Source organism: Ischnura elegans, chromosome 3 (genome assembly GCF_921293095.1).
Source record: "Ischnura elegans chromosome 3, ioIscEleg1.1, whole genome shotgun sequence".
Classification (NCBI taxonomy): Eukaryota; Metazoa; Arthropoda; class Insecta; order Odonata; family Coenagrionidae; genus Ischnura; species Ischnura elegans.
Genome location: NC_060248.1, coordinates 79,245,007 through 79,268,511, shown reverse-complemented (window position 1 = coordinate 79,268,511; position 23,505 = coordinate 79,245,007). Strand labels below are relative to the sequence as shown.

General features: G+C 43.6%; 1 protein-coding gene across 6 annotated transcripts in view; it reads right to left on the bottom strand.

The window, feature by feature from the left end:
* Positions 1-15,306: 15,306 nt before the first annotated feature.
* The window catches only part of LOC124156056 (oxidative stress-induced growth inhibitor 1-like), a 102,050-nt gene continuing 93,851 nt past the window's right edge, over positions 15,307-23,505 (bottom strand). For all 6 annotated transcript variants that reach the window (XM_046530357.1, XM_046530360.1, XM_046530359.1 and 3 more), the window contains 4 exons: positions 19,737-20,044; positions 19,284-19,454; positions 18,005-18,308; positions 15,307-17,241 (listed from right to left, as the gene is read on the bottom strand). In XM_046530357.1, coding sequence (XP_046386313.1) covers positions 16,220-17,241; positions 18,005-18,308; positions 19,284-19,454; positions 19,737-20,044 — 1,805 coding nt within the window. In that variant the 3' untranslated portion in view covers positions 15,307-16,219. The remainder of the gene's footprint in view (positions 17,242-18,004; positions 18,309-19,283; positions 19,455-19,736; positions 20,045-23,505) is intronic.

Here is a 23,505-nt window from a genome sequence, read left to right as displayed (position 1 = left end):
CCGGGTGTGACTCTGGGTCTCTAGATAAATCCTCAATAATGGTCTTTAGACCAGCATCCGAAATTTGGTGCTCACGAATATTTACAAAAGAGAGAGGGACATGATGCAGAAAGAGAGAGCTCTGGCAAGCCGTATCAGACTCATTGGGGCGAGATAAGCAATCAGCAACACTATTTTGCTTGCCTTTTACATGGTGAATGACAAAACGAAAGGCAGATAACTTTAAGACCATACGCCCCACTTTTCCTAGCTGCTTAGGATGTTTGAATAGCCAAGTCAAGGCATTATTATCAGTATACAAGTGAAAAGGTTTAAATTGGACGTATGACCGGAATTTTTCAACAGCCCAACAACAACTCATAGATTCTAGTTCATAAGAGGGCAGACGTTTTTCATGATCATTGAGCATCCTACTAGCATAAGCAACTGGCTTTAAATGACCATCATAATATTGATTTAACACAGCCCCTAGGGCAACTTGGCTGGCATCAGCATACAAGTGAAATTCTTTGTCAAAGTCAGGGAGAGATAGTACTGGTGGATTAGTTAAACACTCTTTTAACTTTTGGAATGCTTCCTGCAGCTCACCGTCCCAACGAAAAACAGCACCCTTCCGTTTCAAGCGAGTCAACGGTGATGACAATTCGGCGAAGTTAGGGATGAATTTGGAATAGAAAGAAGACATACCAAGAAAACGTGACACCTCCTTCACCGATCTCGGAGTGCGGAACTCTCTGATTGCTGCAGTGCGATCTGGGTCCACCATAAGTGCCCCTTCAGAAATTCTGTGGCCAAGGAATGCAATGGATGTTTGGGCCATTTTTAACTTGTCAGGATGTACCGTGAGTCCTGCCACCCTCAGTTTGGATAGCACTGCTTCCACGTCCAACAGATGTTGCTCAAAGTCCCTCGAGTAGATACACAGATCATCAATATAAGGAAAAACACAAGCATATTTAAGGTCACCCAATACCAAATCCATCAACCTACAAAAAATTTGGGGTGAAGTCGTTAGACCGAATGGCAGCCTAGTATATTGATATAGACCGAGTGGTGTAATAAAAGCTGTGTACTGCTTTGCCGTTGACGAGAGAGGAAATTGATGAAATGCAGAATTTAAATCGATAATAGAAAAGAATTTAGCCTTACCCAAATACTGGAAGGCATTTTCGACATTGGGCGTGGGGAAACAATCCGCCTTTACCTTCTTGTTTAACTTACGATAATCGACCACCAACCGATCAGATCCGTCCTTTTTGGGAATTAGAAACGCAGGGCTTGCCCATTGAGAATTAGACGGTTCGATAATTTTATCGTCCAACAGTTTCTTCAAGTGACTTTTCAATGCTTGTAACTTCGGTGGCGATAAAGAATACGGGGACGAGCGAATTGGCTGATTGTCAGTCACCTCCAATTCATACTGTAACAGGTGGGTCGCGCCGTGAGAATGACGGACTACATCGGAGAAACGAGATAATACGCTGCTCATTTGTTTTTCAAGTTCAAACGGCGAAGCGGGAGCGTCACGAGCGAGCAAGTGCGAATTAGTTTGGCGTAAATTACTATTTTCGTCATCGGTCATGGATTTTGCCACACAAGTCGAATTGAAATCATGCTCACTACCGTCGTTTTCAGAAATAGTGGAATCCAAATCGTCTTCTATCAGTTTTTCACGAAATGGAAATACGCGATCCGGAGACGACGCAAAAGAAAAGCCATTCGGGTGAATAGAAATAGACGCCTTCTTAATGAAATCCTGTCCTAAAAGACACGGAACCGGGAGAGCACACACATAGAACTGATGTTGCCATGACAACGATTTAATTTTCACACGTAAAGTCACTCGAGTGCGAAGTATAATTTTATCCCCGGCGATAGAATGTAATGGAATTGAACACCCTTGTCTACGACTTCGTCTGCATTTATTAATATTGTTCCAAAATCGTTCATCAAGCAAAGACAGAGTAGACCCTGTGTCAAGCAACGCATCTCCAGGCACGCCCTGAATTTGAACTGGGATATGAGCAAGGCCGAGGAATGAGTCACCGCAAGCAAAAGTCAGCTGTGGCCGAGACGGCCTGTCTCGAGCGTTCAAATCACGTATTTTCTTTCGACATTCTCGCTCAACGTGACCACGTTTTCGGCAGTAATGGCATGTAAGAGTAGAGGATTGAGGAGAACGAGGAAATTGAACAGTGGGGCGCGATTCGGAAACAGAATTTGAGTACTCAGCTCGTGTCATAAGAGCTTTAGCGGCATGAATCAACATTTTTTCCAAGTCGACCAAATTCGTGGGCTTTTGACAAAAGAGCAAAACGGACTGCGTTAGTGGATTGATACCATCAAGAATGACTTCCACGAGTTCGAGATCGGTAAACTTTTTACCTAGTGCCTTATTTGCAGACACGATAGAGTAATAGAAATCACGAGGGTTTTCGTTAGGAAATTGAAATCTTTTGAGCTTCTGAGAGACCAAACGGTCAAGCTCGCGATTGGAGACGAAAGTGTCCCAAATTTCGGAGATAGTTTGCTCCCAGGAAGCATTCCTACGAATAACACCCAGCCAGAAGGGTCGACAATTTGGTGGCAGCTTACATAGTAAAAGAGTAAATAAGTGAGTTTGAGAGGTCAGAGCCAAATCTAACAACTCTGAGGTTTTACAAATAAAACTAAACCATACACTAGAAGACGAACTTGACGAAGTAGGAATTTCGTCAATCAATTGACGTACTACACGCAGACCGTCCGCGTTATCCATGTTGACTATGGATTCGTGTTGCTCGAGAGAGTTAGCTGAGCCTACGTTTGACTCTACAGCATTCAAGGAAGTTTGGCGAGCATTAAGACGATCACGCCGGTCTGACGACGTGGTGAGATACTCTACCGCGTAGGGGTTTTCTGGATTTTGAGACATGAACGCAATAATCTACAGAGCACACAAACACTGATGCGAGGTAATAATTATCAGAGCAAGAGACCCTAAATAAGTCACACCACAAGGCCTGAGTCGATGTCACGACACTCTTAGAAAACACAGTAAATACGAAAACAAGTGACTTAAGAATATGCACACCAGAGAACACAGTGAATAAACTAAGCAAATCAGTAATACATACGATATCAATAGCAGAAAATACCTCGATCAAGGTGCAGTGAAATACAAGTAAACCATTTAAGAGAATATTGTGGAAATCAGTGCCCAGACAACTTAAAGAATACAATAAATGACACTCCATTAGTTAAACCACCTGTCAATTCGACCAATATCCTGGTCACGGCACCATTTTGCAACGCACACACGTCGCGAGAATGAATTGACGAGAATATAGGTGGTTAGGAGTAAAAAATTAACAAACAATATGGTTGATTTCCAACAGTAATAATACATTTAATGACCGAAGTAAGCTTTAGGAGCACAATACATAAAATACTAAATTGCCTGAGGATAATGTACTCTTGCCGTTGGGAAGAAGCCGGGCACGAAAGCGAGTTCCTTCCTTGTCTGAGGTCAGTAGCAGAGAGAGAGAGAGAGAGAGAGCGCCAGACCGCTTGCAAGATTCGCGGCGGCGCTCGAAGCAGGCGTGAGAGGGGAGGTGTAGGCAGAGGAGGGGAAACAGGTTTCAGGCTGACGATTCACCTTACAATTGGGTAGACGGTGGCGGAGGGTAATTGAAGTTCACACATGCCGTAAAGAGGTCGACACCGTTGGGGAATTCACTATAAATTGTGAGCAGTTCACAGGACGCGAGGATCAGCGGCCCGCGTGGGTCAGCCAGGCACGACGTACTCTGGAGCTTCGCGAGACTGGTACTCAGGAGCTCGCGAATCGTCTCCTCGTGGTGAAGTCTCAGAGGGGTCAAGTCTCAGAGGGGTCAAGTCTCAGAGGGGTCGAGTCTCAGAGGGGTCGAGTCTCAGAGGGGTCGAGTCTCAGAGGGGTCGAGTCTCAGAGGGGTCGAGTCTCAGAGGGGTCGAGTCTCAGAGGGGTCGAGTCTCAGAGGGGTCGAGTCTCAGAGGGGTCGAGTCTCAGAGGGGTCGAGTCTCAGAGGGGTCGAGTCTCAGAGGGGTCAAGTCTCAGAGGGGTCAAGTCTCAGAGGGGTCAAGTCTCAGAGGGGTCAAGTCTCAGAGGGGTCAAGTCTCAGAGGGGTCGAGTCTCAGAGGGGTCGAGTCTCAGAGGGGTCGAGTCTCAGAGGGGTCGAGTCTCAGAGGGGTCGAGTCTCAGAGGGGTCGAGTCTCAGAGGGGTCGAGTCTCAGAGGGGTCGAGTCTCAGAGGGGTCGAGTCTCAGAGGGGTCGAGTCTCAGAGGGGTCAAGTCTCAGAGGGGTCAAGTCTCAGAGGGGTCAAGTCTCAGAGGGGTCGAGTCTCAGAGGGGTCGAGTCTCAGAGGGGTCGAGTCTCAGAGGGGTCGAGTCTCAGAGGGGTCGAGTCTCAGAGGGGTCGAGTCTCAGAGGGGTCGAGTCTCAGAGGGGTCGAGTCTCAGAGGGGTCGAGTCTCAGAGGGGTCGAGTCTCAGAGGGGTCGAGTCTCAGAGGGGTCGAGTCTCAGAGGGGTCGAGTCTCAGAGGGGTCGAGTCTCAGAGGGGTCGAGTCTCAGAGGGGTCGAGTCTCAGAGGGGTCGAGTCTCAGAGGGGTCGAGTCTCAGAGGGGTCGAGTCTCAGAGGGGTCGAGTCTCAGAGGGGTCGAGTCTCAGAGGGGTCGAGTCTCAGAGGGGTCGAGTCTCAGAGGGGTCGAGTCTCAGAGGGGTCGAGTCTCAGAGGGGTCGAGTCTCAGAGGGGTCGAGTCTCAGAGGGGTCGAGTCTCAGAGGGGTCGAGTCTCAGAGGGGTCGAGTCTCAGAGGGGTCGAGTCTCAGAGGGGTCGAGTCTCAGAGGGGTCGAGTCTCAGAGGGGTCGAGTCTCAGAGGGGTCGAGTCTCAGAGGGGTCGAGTCTCAGAGGGGTCGAGTCTCAGAGGGGTCGAGTCTCAGAGGGGTCGAGTCTCAGAGGGGTCGAGTCTCAGAGGGGTCGAGTCTCAGAGGGGTCGAGTCTCAGAGGGGTCGAGTCTCAGAGGGGTCGAGTCTCAGAGGGGTCGAGTCTCAGAGGGGTCGAGTCTCAGAGGGGTCGAGTCTCAGAGGGGTCGAGTCTCAGAGGGGTCGAGTCTCAGAGGGGTCGAGTCTCAGAGGGGTCGAGTCTCAGAGGGGTCGAGTCTCAGAGGGGTCGAGTCTCAGAGGGGTCGAGTCTCAGAGGGGTCGAGTCTCAGAGGGGTCGAGTCTCAGAGGGGTCGAGTCTCAGAGGGGTCGAGTCTCAGAGGGGTCGAGTCTCAGAGGGGTCGAGTCTCAGAGGGGTCGAGTCTCAGAGGGGTCGAGTCTCAGAGGGGTCGAGTCTCAGAGGGGTCGAGTCTCAGAGGGGTCGAGTCTCAGAGGGGTCGAGTCTCAGAGGGGTCGAGTCTCAGAGGGGTCGAGTCTCAGAGGGGTCGAGTCTCAGAGGGGTCGAGTCTCAGAGGGGTCGAGTCTCAGAGGGGTCGAGTCTCAGAGGGGTCGAGTCTCAGAGGGGTCGAGTCTCAGAGGGGTCGAGTCTCAGAGGGGTCGAGTCTCAGAGGGGTCGAGTCTCAGAGGGGTCGAGTCTCAGAGGGGTCGAGTCTCAGAGGGGTCGAGTCTCAGAGGGGTCGAGTCTCAGAGGGGTCGAGTCTCAGAGGGGTCGAGTCTCAGAGGGGTCGAGTCTCAGAGGGGTCGAGTCTCAGAGGGGTCGAGTCTCAGAGGGGTCGAGTCTCAGAGGGGTCGAGTCTCAGAGGGGTCGAGTCTCAGAGGGGTCGAGTCTCAGAGGGGTCGAGTCTCAGAGGGGTCGAGTCTCAGAGGGGTCGAGTCTCAGAGGGGTCGAGTCTCAGAGGGGTCGAGTCTCAGAGGGGTCGAGTCTCAGAGGGGTCGAGTCTCAGAGGGGTCGAGTCTCAGAGGGGTCGAGTCTCAGAGGGGTCGAGTCTCAGAGGGGTCGAGTCTCAGAGGGGTCGAGTCTCAGAGGGGTCGAGTCTCAGAGGGGTCGAGTCTCAGAGGGGTCGAGTCTCAGAGGGGTCGAGTCTCAGAGGGGTCGAGTCTCAGAGGGGTCGAGTCTCAGAGGGGTCGAGTCTCAGAGGGGTCGAGTCTCAGAGGGGTCGAGTCTCAGAGGGGTCGAGTCTCAGAGGGGTCGAGTCTCAGAGGGGTCGAGTCTCAGAGGGGTCGAGTCTCAGAGGGGTCGAGTCTCAGAGGGGTCGAGTCTCAGAGGGGTCGAGTCTCAGAGGGGTCGAGTCTCAGAGGGGTCGAGTCTCAGAGGGGTCGAGTCTCAGAGGGGTCGAGTCTCAGAGGGGTCGAGTCTCAGAGGGGTCGAGTCTCAGAGGGGTCGAGTCTCAGAGGGGTCGAGTCTCAGAGGGGTCGAGTCTCAGAGGGGTCGAGTCTCAGAGGGGTCGAGTCTCAGAGGGGTCGAGTCTCAGAGGGGTCGAGTCTCAGAGGGGTCGAGTCTCAGAGGGGTCGAGTCTCAGAGGGGTCGAGTCTCAGAGGGGTCGAGTCTCAGAGGGGTCGAGTCTCAGAGGGGTCGAGTCTCAGAGGGGTCGAGTCTCAGAGGGGTCGAGTCTCAGAGGGGTCGAGTCTCAGAGGGGTCGAGTCTCAGAGGGGTCGAGTCTCAGAGGGGTCGAGTCTCAGAGGGGTCGAGTCTCAGAGGGGTCGAGTCTCAGAGGGGTCGAGTCTCAGAGGGGTCGAGTCTCAGAGGGGTCGAGTCTCAGAGGGGTCGAGTCTCAGAGGGGTCGAGTCTCAGAGGGGTCGAGTCTCAGAGGGGTCGAGTCTCAGAGGGGTCGAGTCTCAGAGGGGTCGAGTCTCAGAGGGGTCGAGTCTCAGAGGGGTCGAGTCTCAGAGGGGTCGAGTCTCAGAGGGGTCGAGTCTCAGAGGGGTCGAGTCTCAGAGGGGTCGAGTCTCAGAGGGGTCGAGTCTCAGAGGGGTCGAGTCTCAGAGGGGTCGAGTCTCAGAGGGGTCGAGTCTCAGAGGGGTCGAGTCTCAGAGGGGTCGAGTCTCAGAGGGGTCGAGTCTCAGAGGGGTCGAGTCTCAGAGGGGTCGAGTCTCAGAGGGGTCGAGTCTCAGAGGGGTCGAGTCTCAGAGGGGTCGAGTCTCAGAGGGGTCGAGTCTCAGAGGGGTCGAGTCTCAGAGGGGTCGAGTCTCAGAGGGGTCGAGTCTCAGAGGGGTCGAGTCTCAGAGGGGTCGAGTCTCAGAGGGGTCGAGTCTCAGAGGGGTCGAGTCTCAGAGGGGTCGAGTCTCAGAGGGGTCGAGTCTCAGAGGGGTCGAGTCTCAGAGGGGTCGAGTCTCAGAGGGGTCGAGTCTCAGAGGGGTCGAGTCTCAGAGGGGTCGAGTCTCAGAGGGGTCGAGTCTCAGAGGGGTCGAGTCTCAGAGGGGTCGAGTCTCAGAGGGGTCGAGTCTCAGAGGGGTCGAGTCTCAGAGGGGTCGAGTCTCAGAGGGGTCGAGTCTCAGAGGGGTCGAGTCTCAGAGGGGTCGAGTCTCAGAGGGGTCGAGTCTCAGAGGGGTCGAGTCTCAGAGGGGTCGAGTCTCAGAGGGGTCGAGTCTCAGAGGGGTCGAGTCTCAGAGGGGTCGAGTCTCAGAGGGGTCGAGTCTCAGAGGGGTCGAGTCTCAGAGGGGTCGAGTCTCAGAGGGGTCGAGTCTCAGAGGGGTCGAGTCTCAGAGGGGTCGAGTCTCAGAGGGGTCGAGTCTCAGAGGGGTCGAGTCTCAGAGGGGTCGAGTCTCAGAGGGGTCGAGTCTCAGAGGGGTCGAGTCTCAGAGGGGTCGAGTCTCAGAGGGGTCGAGTCTCAGAGGGGTCGAGTCTCAGAGGGGTCGAGTCTCAGAGGGGTCGAGTCTCAGAGGGGTCGAGTCTCAGAGGGGTCGAGTCTCAGAGGGGTCGAGTCTCAGAGGGGTCGAGTCTCAGAGGGGTCGAGTCTCAGAGGGGTCGAGTCTCAGAGGGGTCGAGTCTCAGAGGGGTCGAGTCTCAGAGGGGTCGAGTCTCAGAGGGGTCGAGTCTCAGAGGGGTCGAGTCTCAGAGGGGTCGAGTCTCAGAGGGGTCGAGTCTCAGAGGGGTCGAGTCTCAGAGGGGTCGAGTCTCAGAGGGGTCGAGTCTCAGAGGGGTCGAGTCTCAGAGGGGTCGAGTCTCAGAGGGGTCGAGTCTCAGAGGGGTCGAGTCTCAGAGGGGTCGAGTCTCAGAGGGGTCGAGTCTCAGAGGGGTCGAGTCTCAGAGGGGTCGAGTCTCAGAGGGGTCGAGTCTCAGAGGGGTTGAGTCTCGGAGGGATTGAGAAAGTGCCCATTATGGCACAATATTTAATTGGAAAGCCTAATTATGATACATTTGAATTGAAAAATTACAAGAAATTTCATAAAATCAAAGTGGTGAACTTTTAGAAGTTCACCAAAATATGCAGATTATTCATCTTTTGATGTCTTTTAGTGATGGGAAGATCATCATCTCTGGTCAACAATCCTAGGATTGGTTTGACGGAGCTCTCCACTCAGTTCTCCTATCAGCTAATCTTTTCACACCTACATATTTCTTCTCTTTCACATCCTTCTTTACTTGCTCCATGTATATTGTTCGAGGTCTTCCTTTTCCGTTCTTACCTTCCACTGGCCCCTCGACGATTGTCTTCATCAGGCCATCATGTCTCAAGATGTGGCCTATAAGGTTGTTGCGTCTTCTTGTTAAGGTTTTCATGAGGCTTCTCCTCTCTCCTACTCTTCTTAGGACTTCCTCGTTACTAACTCGGTCGATCCAATTTGATCTTCATCACTCTTCTGTAGCACCACATTTCAAAGGCCTCTATCCTTGCATTCTCCGGTGCAGTCATTGTCCATGCCTCACTTCCGTATAGGAGCATACTCCAAATGTCGGCTCTTATAAATTGTTTCTTTACTTCCATATTTAAGTTTCCTGCTGTAAGCAGGTCTCTCTTTTGGTGGAATGCTCTCTTCGCCCAAGCTATTATGCTGATAATTTCTTTCTTACTTCTCCCGTCACTAGTTACCTTGCTTCGCAGGAGAAGTAAGAAAGAAAGATGGGAAGATATTATGAAATAAATGAACAATTCTTCTTATTTCACAGAATTTTAAATATCTTCTTATCAGTGTCTCTTAGCAAAAAATATGGAGGATCCATAACTCCAGTAGCCATCCTGCCCCATCCACTCAATCTCGCTAACTCCCAGTATTTCTATCTCCAGCCATCCCATGTGCATCTTCGTCATTTCCAACCGCTCTACCTTCCATGCCTCTATCCTTTATCTGTCTTTCCTGGCTAAAGTTACCTTCCCAGTATTCCCCACCTGGAGATCCGATTGGAGGACTATTTCACCTCCAGAATACATTACCATCAAGAATGCCATCATGTCATATTTAGGTTGAGTGCAAGGCTGCTTCCCCCCGTTGCTGGATGATATTGGATCATTTATTCACCAATTAAAAGGGATTCACCTGTTATTAGGGAGCTATCTCAAGGAAAATATTGTCAATTGAAGAATTATCCTGATAATTCTATCAACGTAGCCATTGTGTAATAACAACATGTTTTGGATATATTTCCCTTATTTAAATATCCAATGGATATCTTCAGCTACTTGGGATTTCTGCAGCTTTCCTCACTTCGCGACTTAATTTAAATTGCTCCTTATTTCTCGTAGTTTTCTTATCTTGAAGTTACATTTCTCGGTTTTTTTTTCATTTTTTGCACTTTTTTCTTTCTTCAATAACATGGAAGGCTTCATTTGTGATTCATGAATTATTTTTAACAGCTTTCTTTCCCACATGAATTTCTTTTGCAGCCACCTAGTCCACTTTCAATGTCTTTCCGGCAATCTTCATGTGTTTGTTCAGTTCGACCTCATTTTAATCTCTACACCCTCTTAAAATGTAAGCTGGTATTGACCTCTTTTAGTTTTCTTCTTTCTTTGCATTTTTATTTCATTTTTTGAATTTTTGATAGGGCATTTCATAATCATTAAATGTTGTCAAATTATCATCCCTGTCAATCAATTACTGCCCCAGGGTATCTTTGCAGTCTTTCACTAGGCTTTTTTGACCTCTGCTTCACCAAGATATTGTCTTCTTGAAATCTTATAATGTCTTGTGGCATTTTCCAAGTGTATTATCTTCGCTAATGACTTTTAAATTAAGTGTCAACCACTAGCCTGAATACAGTACAGAATTATATTGATCTTTGTCATCTCTCATTTTGTTTTCCTAATACATACATACTTTCTGGTTATTCTTCCAATGTGACCTCCTCTGATGACAGCGTTTCAATATTGTAAACTTATAAGGTTATCTTTCCCTTTCACCAGTGTAATTACTTCAGCATAATCCTCCTATACCTCTTTTACCTCTTCCAACTCCATAGTTCATAAACCTGTGCAACAGCGGTACCAACCAGTTTGGTCCAGACCTTTACTGTTATTATCTTGTGAGTGCCTTTCCTCCAGATTTTCCAGAATTTGAATTCGGAATCAACTGGTCCCAAACCATTCTGTGGGATTTTACTTTTTTCATGTTTTTGGCTTTATTTGTGGAACCACAAAATGAGAAGTAAAACTTGGCATGATATCAGTGGTGCAGCAAGAGAGGGGGGTTTTGGAGGGATAAAACCATTCCCCAGAGCTCGGAGAATTTTTTTTATAATAATATTTTAATATGGCAAATTGTGCTAGTAATATTTGGGGGACGGATGACTCACAAACAAACCATAAAACTATTCACAGAAATCGAGTTGGATAGTTTGTAGGTCAAGAGGGTGGCAGGTACATAGCCCGCAGTTGTAAAATTTTCTTTTGGATTAGCAACACTGCAGCACAGTGCATAGTCGCGCATACACCATGTAAATGATTTTTCAAACTGTTTCATTTATTTCAAAACAATATTTTTGTCATTTTAAATATTTAGATATAACTGGATTTAATTTATTAGTATATTATAATTTTGATTCAAACCTCTTTAAACTTTCTGTCTATTATTATAATTAAAGAAATACTTATAAAGTTTAATCCATTTTACTAAACTGGATTAATATTACTTTTAAGCTGGTGTAAGGATTAATAAAATATCCCTCAGGAAGCTATAAGACTCACCATTTTGAACCATTTATCTTAAAAATTTTCTTGGGGAGGGCCCCCACACCTCCCGCTTAATTCCTAGATGCACCCCCACCTGATGAAGTACACACTGATAGTTATGACCATCGTTTTAATTGACCTATACCATTCTCATGGTGATCATAATAGGTACATAACATGTTGAACTCATGGACAGTAATAAAGAGTCGATGTGGAATGTGAATTAACATTTCCATCAAATTCAAACCATCTTCCCATCTGCAGGATCCAAGTTAGGAATTTAATTCCACACCATACCAGTGGTCAATCTAGGAGGGATGATTCAGTTGGTGTGCCCCATAAATTGCTGTTTGTGAGTGTAAACTGGCAAAAAGGCAGGAGAAAAGGCATATGAGTGTAGCAATGAGAGAGTAGTGAGTCTGAGGAACTTGTCCTCACATAATTTGCAAGCCACTGTAAAGGTAAATACAGTTTTGAATCCATCAACAGAATCAATGGAATGAATAATTTAACTATGGCCTACAGAGAGGAGGTCCAATTCCATCCCATTGAAGGCTGATTTCTGTTGCCACTTCTGTCGCATTTTTCAAAAATGTCAGAGGCGCCATGATAAGTACAATCCCAGTGAGAAATGGGTGGTGGAATCCACGTGGAACCCACGTGGAATCCACGTTGAGTGGTGGATATTTGGTGGTGGTGGATATTGAGTGGTTGGACCCATGTGGAATCCACATTGATTTCAAGTGGATTTGTGATGATTATCATAAAATGTTAAACAGAATTTCTAATTTGTGGAACTTAACTCTCTGGTGACATTGCGTCATTTATCATCCTGAAACCACGCTAGTTATGTGAAAATGTATCGCACATTCTATTTTTATATAATTCGTGGAAAGGCAGCCATGAGAGCACATGAAAAATCGTAGACACATATATAGAAGGTTTAGATATAGAGTGGTTGAGGTTTTAATGGTTTTAGGACAGCACCAACTGCTGTTTTAATTTTTCCACCAAATTTCCACGTGGGTTCCACGTTGATTCCACGACCAAAAACACGTGGTATCCACGTTAATTCTCCACGTGGGTTCCACCACCCATTTCTCACTGGGATGCGGTCCACTTTTTTCCAATATTTTGCAGAATAGTGGTCATCATTGCAAGTAATAGCATTGAAAAGTAATGAATTTTATATATCACATTATCATGTGCATAAATTTCGGTTAATACTCCTAATTATACCTTATTATCCCATGAATCGGATCACTTTGTCCGTCAGTGATGCGAGTGGCGACTTTGTGAACCATTTAAAATGCACGGTGGGTGACAACACATTTAGAGGCCTACTTGAGGATCCTATTTTCAAATATTCATGAATCTAATAATGCAACATTCCTTGTGCTGCTTTAAGCTTCAAATAGTGATTTGATTCAATTAGCACTTATAATTAATTAATTTCAGGAATTTCAAGTGCCAATCAAGAAATTAGTGAAAATTCCATGAAACATTCTATGTAGTTGAAGAATAGTCTGATTTGTCCAGTCTTTTTCCCTGTCTGATGGAATTCCCACATTTACATGAACATTTTGTGGATAAGAATTGAGATTACCCATTGAGAGTAATTATTACTAAATTAGCTACAAAAAGAGATATTAACTGTCACATTGGTAGGAGCAGCTTTGGTTCTGAAGAAGATCAAATTTCACTTGAGTTTCTAACTATCGAGAAGGAAGATACATGTAGGATTCACTCTCTTGAAGGAGCAAGTAGAGCTTCCGGGGGATATAAATGGCCCATAATGAGTTGTAAATGGTCAATAATAAGGGGAGACAAGTTGCACCAATGAGTAAAGTTTTTGGGGCATATTTAGCAAGGACTGGAAAATATTTGAAGGAAGTTTTACAACATTTAAGATTTTCTGGGGAAACACCTTCATCAATGGGGAAAGGAGGGATGTTGGGCATCTTATGGAACCACTCTATTATACCCAGCAACGCCCAAATCATTACTACTCTACACAGGATTCTCCACTCTCATGGTTCCATTGATTCCCATCATTTGCAATAAATAGAGGTGTTCCAGTCGGTAGGATACAGGTATGACAATGTATCAGCCCGCAAGAGATGCATTACGCATTGAATGTAATCGTTTATCGCTCAAAATCAAGCTCCATTAATTAATATTAAGCTTAATTTCATATCCAATAATTAAAAAGAGGCAGGTAAACATTTATGAGAGCAATGTAATCCCTTCAAAACATACATATTAGCCGGCATAATGTACTTGTAAATATGGTCCAGTGGTTAAGGTACTAGAATACCATTCTCAAGTTTCATGTTCAATTCCCACCAGCAGTAATTTCTTTCATGATTTCATTCTACTTTTTCTTTTTTAGAAACATGCTATTCACAATTATTTTCATGATTTTCAATGGTTATTTTAATTGTGTGAGGAAATGTTATTGTACACTTGCGACATCCGATGTTTTCTCATTTTTAGGAAGCTTCATTTGAATTGTTGCAGTTTCGTGTCGCAATACGATGCATTACTAAGATACACGTGTATTTGGTTTCCTTTTATGTTGACAAATGATATTGTTAACTCATTCTTACCATTTATGCCTAGTTTTCAAATTGGATTCCATTATTATTAGAACTTTTAACAGCCTGCCTGAGTAGGAAAAAAACATAACAGGAAAATCTATATTCTTAGATGATTAAAATTGATAATTCTCTTGAAGGAAAAAGCAAATTTTAACAACAAGATGCTTCTCTGGAGCCTCTTGTTAGATTAGTGTCAGCTTGCTGAGTGAATAAATGCCGTCCGTCTGACTGGGAAAACATCACATGCTGCATGAGCACAAAAAAATCCTCACACAGAAAAAGTGAAAATTTCATGGAAAATCATACTTAACTGTGAAAATCAGGCTTATGTAAAAGAAAACGTAGAAAGTAATATTGAAAAGAGAGTCATTGACGAGTCTTGATCTTAGAACCTCAGTGTGGGAGTCGAACACCGTATCCACTGGTGCATGACAGTATTGATTCTTGTGGAGTTTTGAAGGGAAGTCAAAGAGAAAAAAAACTAAGGCTACCGATCCTTGCACCACTGCACTGGTGACCAAAGTTGGAGTGCGAATTAATGCACGGTGTAACGTTTTAAGAATATCCACTACTAACCAAACAAATAATTTTAGTACAATTCAAAAACCAGCTCTATATTTTAAAACTTTGGAGCAAAAAAAAAACATCAAAAAAAGCCACCATGATTATCACAATCCCATTTATATTTTGTACTACCACTCACTGAACCACCGCCATGTACTGCACCATTGTGGATCTTGAGTTCTTCGTATCCCTTTCCTCCCGTTCTCTTCTCCTCTCGTAGGCGCTTCCTTTTCTCTGCGTTCTCATCTTCTCCCTGCCGATTTTGAATTCTGCCGTATCTCTTCCTCTGCTCTCTCAATACACCGCTACTTTAGTCTTTCTCCCGATCTTTCTTTTTAACACGTCTGCCTCCTCCTTCTCTCCATACACGACTGCCCTTTTTCCCTTCACAACAATCTCCCCGTCCCTCACTACCATTGTTAGTTTGAAATTACATACAAACAACATGGTGGCTTGTTTATGTTATGTTACAACGGAGACCGGTTTCACATTAACGTGGCAATTGCCCCCCAGTGGAGCCTCCTGTAGTAGTAAAACTCTATATGGTCCAAATAATAGTGAAGAGATGCAAAAGCAAAACATTTCTAGCAAACATAATATTTTAAAGTTTCCCAGATCTCCTAGGTCCCTCACAAGTTCAACTTACTCTCAATACTCAAATCTGATTCCGAATCTAATTCTCAAAATTCTATTTGAAACACAGCATTCTAAACTCTGCCATTGACTGTCATGAACTCATCTCCAATTCAAACTTTAAAGTTCCATGCGGAGCTACTCACATGCATTCACTCCTCCATATTCCTATTCCCAGATAGTCACTGACCAAACATTCCCTCTTCTTCCGCCTCTCTTTAATTTGTTTTTGTTAGTTTTATGTTTGCTATATTGTCCCACTGTACACTGGCAAGTATGCTGTGTGTGGGAAATATGCTAAATAAATAAGTAGAGCTATTCTTATTTCTCTCATGATTACCTATACCCCTCACATCATACAGGGCTAATTTTTATTTGTGCCTTATTCTTAAAGGATAGCATCTTTCGGTTTGAAAAGGGTCACCAGGTTAAATAAAAATGCAGTAATCTTCTGAAACTATTTCTTTTAGTAGAAAATATGATACAAAAGATCCAATGGTTTCTTTTAAATAAATGAGAGTATTAATCTAAAACCCACATCACTGACAAATCACCTTTAAAACAGAACTTTTAGAAAAATTATCACTAAATAACAAAGAAATGGGTTTTAAACAACCGTAATATGCGTTAATATTGTTTTAAAATAATGCACATTTTACTGTCTTAGTCAAATAAAACAGATAATGATCGCACTGGAATGATTGCATCAAATAATTTAGACATAACTTATATGAGACTCACGGACTATTCCATAAAAAATTGAGAATGCTTGAGAGTTTCCAATTTAAGATATAACTGATAGAAAAGCTTTTCTCAAGCTGCTTTTCAAGGGGCATAAAAAATGAAGTAAAATCACTAAAAACATCTTAATACTTGTCATACAGTGATATAAATACTTTTTATTACTCAATAATTTACCCACTTCCTTTGTTTATAGAAATGCAGAGTAACATAGGTTTCATGATTTTTTACAAAATTGCATTTTCCGTGAGTTTCTCTCACATTGCTGTGATTTTAAAAGCTTGCAGATCTGTAATTTTACTGCACTACTCTTAAAGACTAGATGGAATTACCAACAAGTTCTCCACCTCTAGAGAGCAATCAATGCTCACATAAACAGTGTACATAATGCTTATAATCATGCTTGTTAAATTCATCTACTTACAGAGTATTGTAAGTTTTAATACTTTGGTTAACAACTGTAACTTACATTTGCAATAATCACAGATGCTTTTATCACATGACTCACCTCAAAACCCAATCAGTATTGATGGAGCATTTCGACAATCTCTTTGTACCAGGCATTACCACGATGAGTCTGCTACTTTTAAATGAAGAGAGAGCATATTCATGTGGTATTTCAGGAATGATCAGAGTCAGAAGGGAGTGTCCTAATTAAACTGTGCTTAGATTGCTTTAATTCATTTTGAATTTGACTAGCCACGGCTAAGGCTCCACCTTTGAGGAATCGCACAAAGTTATCACCAACAAGAGGTCCTAGGGCATAAAGGCCTGGTGCAGAACGACACTGATGGGTATAAGGATTTATGCTCACGGGAGTGTTAGAGTATGAGTCCGTGGCCAAATGCCGACCACCATGAGGTAAAAAACTTAAATCCGGTTTCGAACCAATGAGAATCACCACCAGTGAAACCCGATGGATCTCTCTTGTATCAGAGAGGTCTTCATCATTCTCAAAGGCCAAACACACTTTATGATCCGGCCTAATTTCCACCAACTTTCCTCCGCATAAGGCTTGATATCCTCGATAAGAGCCTCCATTCCTGCCTTCCGACATCATCTGCAGAACTTTATGGTACTCTGGATAGAGATGCCCAGGCAGTTGCTTCAACAGAATGCCCGAGGAAGACCCTGATCCATTTGCTGGATCTGTGGGCTTTCTGAAAGCATGCAGGACTGACATCCCCTGGAAACGTATGCCTAAGACAGCATCTGCCGCACTCAATCCAGCTCCCACAATGAGAACGGGATCATCCACATTGGCCCCACTTAATTCACCTCCCTCACAGCCACTTCTCAGGGCCACCAGGGCTTGGTCAAGGTCCTTCAGGGAATGCACCACAAATGGGAGTGTTTCTCCAGGTATACCCAAACGATTCGGGCGATCCGAGCACCCAGTGGCAAGAACTAAATGCGGAGTCACATAGGAAAACTCGTGGCAGACCTCACTGACTCTGCCATCATCTTCCACTTTTTCCTCCACCTGATAACCAGAAACTCTCCACAGAGTAGGGCGTGATAAACAGGACATTCCTGTTTCTGGACAAGTCTGTGCTTTGTCTTCATCATCAGATGACGAAGAAAGCCACCATTGCTGCTCCTCCTCACTCAAAGGCTTCCAATACTCCTCAGAGGTGCATCCTGCAAGAGAAAGATATTCATTAGTTTTGAAATGAATTATGTATGGTATTTGGAGGAGATGACCGACAGCTGTGGTCATTTGTGGCATTAGGCAAGGGTAAGGAAGGATGGGTGGAAAGCCAGCATTGGCATTAGCCTGCACGTCTGATTAGGCAGCAAGGAGATCATGGCTTTATGTCCCATTCGATTGACTTAATGCTGCACTTGAAGTGCCTTCCACAAAACACTCAAGCAGGTACGTACTGGGGAGTCTCTGAAAAATCCTTACCACTGCTGAAATTTGAATCCAGGCTCATGGGTGGATTGGACTGAATTAAATTCTGAACAAATTGCTAGTTTGGTATGCCAGATTATCATGGCATGATTGAAGATGAGAATGAAAGAGATGAGATAGATGAGATACAAAATATACAATCTTCTAACAATACCACACCATAGGTATTCCCAACAAAGTATCCTTGGACTTCACTACATAAACACCATACGAGATTTCAACATTTACTAGCATCACTATTTTTGGCTGGCAAGAAAAAGAGAAAAGAAACAGGAGAAATATTTTTCATGAAAGAGAAATTTAAATTTAAATCAACAATAATATACATCAATTCCAAATATTATATGATAAAAAGATAGTACAGTTACCAGAAAGATCGAAAAAAGTAGTGGTAAAAAAATCTATAGAAGCCGGAAAACTTCGCAGATATTTATCAGAGTAACTCCACCATATTTAACATATTAAAATGCATTTATAAATAATAATTACCATCTTCTCCATCCATCTCCAACTGTCTTTGGCAGCAAGCAGCACATGCTGAAGGATATGGAATGGGTCGAGCACTGGTAACAACAGTGCCACACTGGAAATTTTCCTCCAAATTCATGTGCTGGATATAGTCTTGGTAATACAATGCCACGCTAGCAGCTGATGCACGGGCAACATCTCGTGGTCCAGTTGGAGACATTCCTCCAGCATTTGACCTTGCTTCCGCCTCCCAGGTACGATAGTCGAAACCAGGTAACTCCATCCAGCTACCCAAACTTATTGTCAGAATACTGCTGTTCATACTCTAAAATCATAGAGAAAATTCAAATGTATATTTTGACCAATGCTTTCAGTTCTCTCACAATCAAATTGTTTTCAAAGGATGAATGCCATGATTAAATCTGAATTCAATAATTCAATGTGATGGAATGGAGGATTAAAAAAATATACATGCATAAAAATATATTTGATGTGCATTTTAAAATTAGCCGCATTGAAACAGCTAAATTTATTTGTTTTTTTATGTTCAATAATTTCATTAGACTACAGTTTTTCTAGCTAAATATTATAAGATGTTCAGCTAGAAAGCTGATAGCAGGTATGTGGGTGAAACTGCAGTAAACAAAAGGTCAAGGATAGGAAAAATCTAGCGATACCGAACATAATTGGTAGATTTTCTTTCCTCCTTGAATTAAAGAGAAAAGCTCCCATGATATTGAAATCATTCAAACTTTAAGGTGAATTAAAGAAAACATCAAGCCAAAATGTGTCATTAATACACATTTTGGCTTGATGTAGGAGTAGTTTGAACTTACTTAACAGATATTCTTTAGATGCCTAAAATGTTTACTCTAAAATTCATTCCACTGATGATAGCTTTTTTAATACAAGGGTATGCTTGGAGGAATTAAATATTTTAATATAGCATTTGAATACTGTTACAAAGTGTTGAAGGCATATACAACATCATTAATTGCTCATACTGCGACTGACTATAGACATAAATTTCAGTACATACATCAACACTGGATAATTTCTATTCACAAACTGGCCTTAACTGCATTGGCACAGAAAAGTCCCAGAAAATACCAGATTAGATGATAAAATATTTTTATCGTGCAAATCTGGTCATAAAATTCATTAATTTTTTGCCCAAAAACACACTAATGGACAAACACTGGAGTCACTGCTATTTAGAATGGAGGCATCAAACCATCAATTTTGGTCCACACAACTAAGAAAAATTGCACAATGCCCATGATAAAATAATACAACTTACAGGCCATGATCCACCAGGAGGACCTTTCCCGAGAACCACATGATCAACTTTGCGGCTTGGATGATACCTCCATTTAAGCATTGATGGCAGTTCTAATCCTAGGTCAGCCCCAGGATGAGAAAGGGCATCAAACAGCAAGGATATGGGATTCCTAGAACGTCCCTCCAAACCCTGACATGAGAAATAAGATATGCATTATTAGTTTTCACAAAAGACATTTTTATCAGTTTTAATAGACAAGCCTTGATGCAGAATGCAATGAATGACATCAAAAATTTAATTCGTGAAATAATAATTTAACCAAAAAGTTACACATTAAAAATTTGAAATGTTGCATGTTTTCACTGCAATTATTTTTCTGAGAGAGAAAGTAACTGTTTTTGAAGTGCTTGATAAGCATCAGAATATAAAATAAAAATCTCTCATATGTACATATTTAAGTCTGAGTAGTACCTGAGACAAGAACCTCAAATCCTGCAGGAGAAGGGATCTTGCAGGCGTTTCACGGAGTCGTGCTGTAAGATATTCATCTGGATGATTGAGTGGTAGTTTTTGAGCATCATCATCTTCATCTTCTGAGTTCAACCTTGAGAGTGACTGGCTTGAAGGCAATGATGATGAGGCTGCAGGATGTGCTTGATGGTGAAGATTTTTTACAGAACGATTGTGCTGCTTTAAACTTTCAGGAATTTTGTGGCCAGCATAATATGGCCAGTGGCCAGAGAGAATGTAAGATAGAGTGATTCCAGAGGGTCCATTACCTGAGGAAGGATAAGAAATAGAGACATAAATTAGTTAATGTTTATTATCTCAGGAAGAGGTCACATTTTTGGCAAATATTAGCAGGGACTTAAGTTTTTACTTCATGGCTTTATTTTCCATCCATTAAATTTGACAATACCGTGTAATATCTACAAATGAAAATCCATATTCAAATCTAAGAATCAAACACAGTTCTATGGAGTATGGAGATACATGATTTATGGTGCACTAATAAAAGCCTTAAATCATAATTATCTTAATACGGTCATAGCATTGAGGTTGGAAGTAGTATCAGAAGTTCGATATTCAGGAAAGGATATTCACTAAATTTTGACCATCTATGAAAATGAAAACGAAAAATATTGTCAACGCATAATTCCTTTCTCTTCAGTAGAATATTTCGTAATTGTCCATTTCATTCATTGATTGACTTGAGTGCGTGATGGCATTAATAAAGAAATACATAACAGGATGGTAACCAGAAAACTTTTTTTTTGTCATTTTGAGGGATTCCATGCAGGACTTTATACCCATAATTTTGGAGTTGGAGAGGTTGTTTGACCTGCCACTGACAGCAGCCTTAATCATAGGTTACAGAAGAACAATGACCTTGTATGTTTTTATGACATCAGTTCATCACGCTATGTTTAAAAATGATTAATGATTAGCTAAAAGCCACAGGTCTAGGCATAATAGGCATTAGGTCTCAGACGCAATATTGCTGAGAGGTGTTGCATACCACGACTGAGCCGAGGAAAGTAAAGAACAGAAAAAGCAACGACCTTATTCTGCCCCTGAAAATGAACTATAGTTTTTTTCACAGGCAACAAAATCAATTTTTCCTTTAATTCATTATGCTACTAGGCCAAGTATTCTAATCCCTAAATTGTTCGCTGAAATGAGTATATTCAGGGGACATCATGTACATATTTCATTAATTATTATCAGCTAAACCTCATTCAGTCCTGAACTTTTCCTACAGCGCCGTAACACAATAATACTTCACTCTGCGCTTTCATTTGAATACAAAACCTGAAGCAATCTCACTCATTCCCATCTCACGTCAATACGAAACACCTGAACTAATAATCAGCACGCCTGGAGTCTCGCGCAACACAGTTCTAAAGATAAATGAATGCCTTATCTTTGGCATCGGCCTGAAAGACGAAACTCGTCACAGCGCGAGGGAAAACGCAATTTTCCTTCAAGGTCAGACTGCACGGGTGGAAATCGCGAATGATTTTTGGGGTACCCCCTCGCTTCCTCCACCTCTTCCAAGACTTTCAGAGGCCGCGCGCAGAGTGCATTCCACTTCGGATGGCCTCCGAAAGAGGACTCTCACTCCGATCTCGAGCGGGAGAAAGTGAGTGAAGTGTAGTGGGGGAGATCGGCATCAAGACCGACAAGTGCTGCCGCGACGAGGGAGTCAAATGGGGTCGATGTAAATGACAATGGCGATGACTCGGTGGGGCGAAAAAAGAAGAGAACCTAAGTAGTGAAATGCAGGAAGAATGATGAATATAAATTATTCCTCACGGCGCATGTATTACATCCTCGCAAAAACTGAGCAAAATATTAGAAGCAGCGTACGAAAAAAAAACAGTCAAAGACGTCGAGAATTATTCATTCCAAGAAAACTTAATTACTCAAATTTCCTCAGATAGATTGGACGCAGCTCTCCATTCCTCTCTACTATCTGCTAGCCTTTTTATAGTTACGTATTTCATCTCCTCTACATCCTAAATAACCTGCCCTCATCATCATTCCTGAGGTAAACTAGACCCCTATTCGGATCTCCGGGCGGGGACTATTCAGAGAGTACATCGGTCAACTTTAATAAAGTTATCAGGATAGGAACATTGAAAGTGTGATCACTTACGATCTGCGGTAAGCTAGAAAACCTTAAGAGGAAATGCAAAGATTGAATCTCGTCGTGCTAGGAATCAGCGAAATGAAGTGGCCAAGATACAGTGGATTTCGCTCTCTGACACAGTGAACCCGGAGGCTGGCTTGGATAGGTGAGGGTAGAGCTCTCGCCAGACTAAATGGCAGGCGTGTGAATTTTACTCGATCAGGTTCAATTCACTGTCAAGCCCTCCATCCGCAAGGCAACCACGCTCAGCCAAAGGAAATTTGTAGGTTGAAATGAAGAACTGCTGCAAGCCAATCGGTAGATTGATGGTTTATAATAGCGGATCCCGATTCTTGATGCCTATATCGCAACGTTCCATAGTCCAATTTTAAAATAAAATATAAGCTAACGATAACTAAGAGCATTTAAATAAATTCCATACATGAACAAAAACCTGATGACGATGCGATAAAAACTGTAAATATGCAACTCCATTTCAAGAAAATGGTCGCATATGAAACGATTCATTCGTTTATAACACATATGCTGAAATGAGGTATGGATTCTATTACAGGAACCGGAGTAAAAATGTATTTGGGGACCACATATATGGCCTCATCAACAAGTAGGTACTCCCGTCGTCTGACCGGTGAAAGGGTAACTAAAAGTAGGAACCGAAATTTCACACCAGCGAAAATTGCTAAAAGCATTCCCGTACAACACCTGTTGAAGAGTGCAATCCAACTCTCAGAGCACGGTTACGCTCATCACTTTTTTTTTTAATCCCTTGAGCAGTTTACTAGGGCTAGTACGCTGGTTGAGGCATCAGCTGTGGTAAGCAGCCCGTGATTCCTACGTGAAAAATATAACGGAGAGACTAATCTGTATTAGATAAATAAATGTAAATAACGAGTGTTCAGAGCTCGGCTCAGAATAAATGAGACTCTTCAGAGAGGTAACGAATTTTTTGAGCCACGAGAATGACGTAATTATAGCGTCAGGAAATTTTCCTTGAATATTAAAAGACTTGAGATTCGTTGACATTTTGATGCCCCGATTGTAAATATAGGGAGGCTTCGCCATTGTTATCAAATTTAAAACAGGTATAACGAATACAACAGTGTTTTACAACATCCTTGAATTTCTACCTTTCCCAAGTTAGTTCCTATGTTTCCCTTATTAAGTCTTTTTTTTAATTTCCTACGTTATTGTCGCTAGATCTTCCTCAAGAGATCTTTCCTTTTGAATTTCCTCCCATTATTTCTTAACCTCGTAATTTCTACGTCTAATAGCATGGCATATCCACCGGGCCCTTCCTTCTCCGTAGTATGCTGCTCCACAATTCCATTTCTTCTTCTCATCTTCGGAACACCTCCACGATTCTCATCCTACCCGTCTATTCACAGAGACATGTACCCTGTACGACTCATGATTATAACCACATCACTCCGCAACACAATCCAGCGTTCACTGGACCGTCCACGAAGGGAGAAAGTGAGGAGGAACCCCGGTTCCATCTCAAAAGCTTCGTTTTTTCCTCCCATCTCATCGACACCTGCTTCACAAACCCGAAAGTTATGGGGAAGGCCGACTAGTTTTTTTATCCCC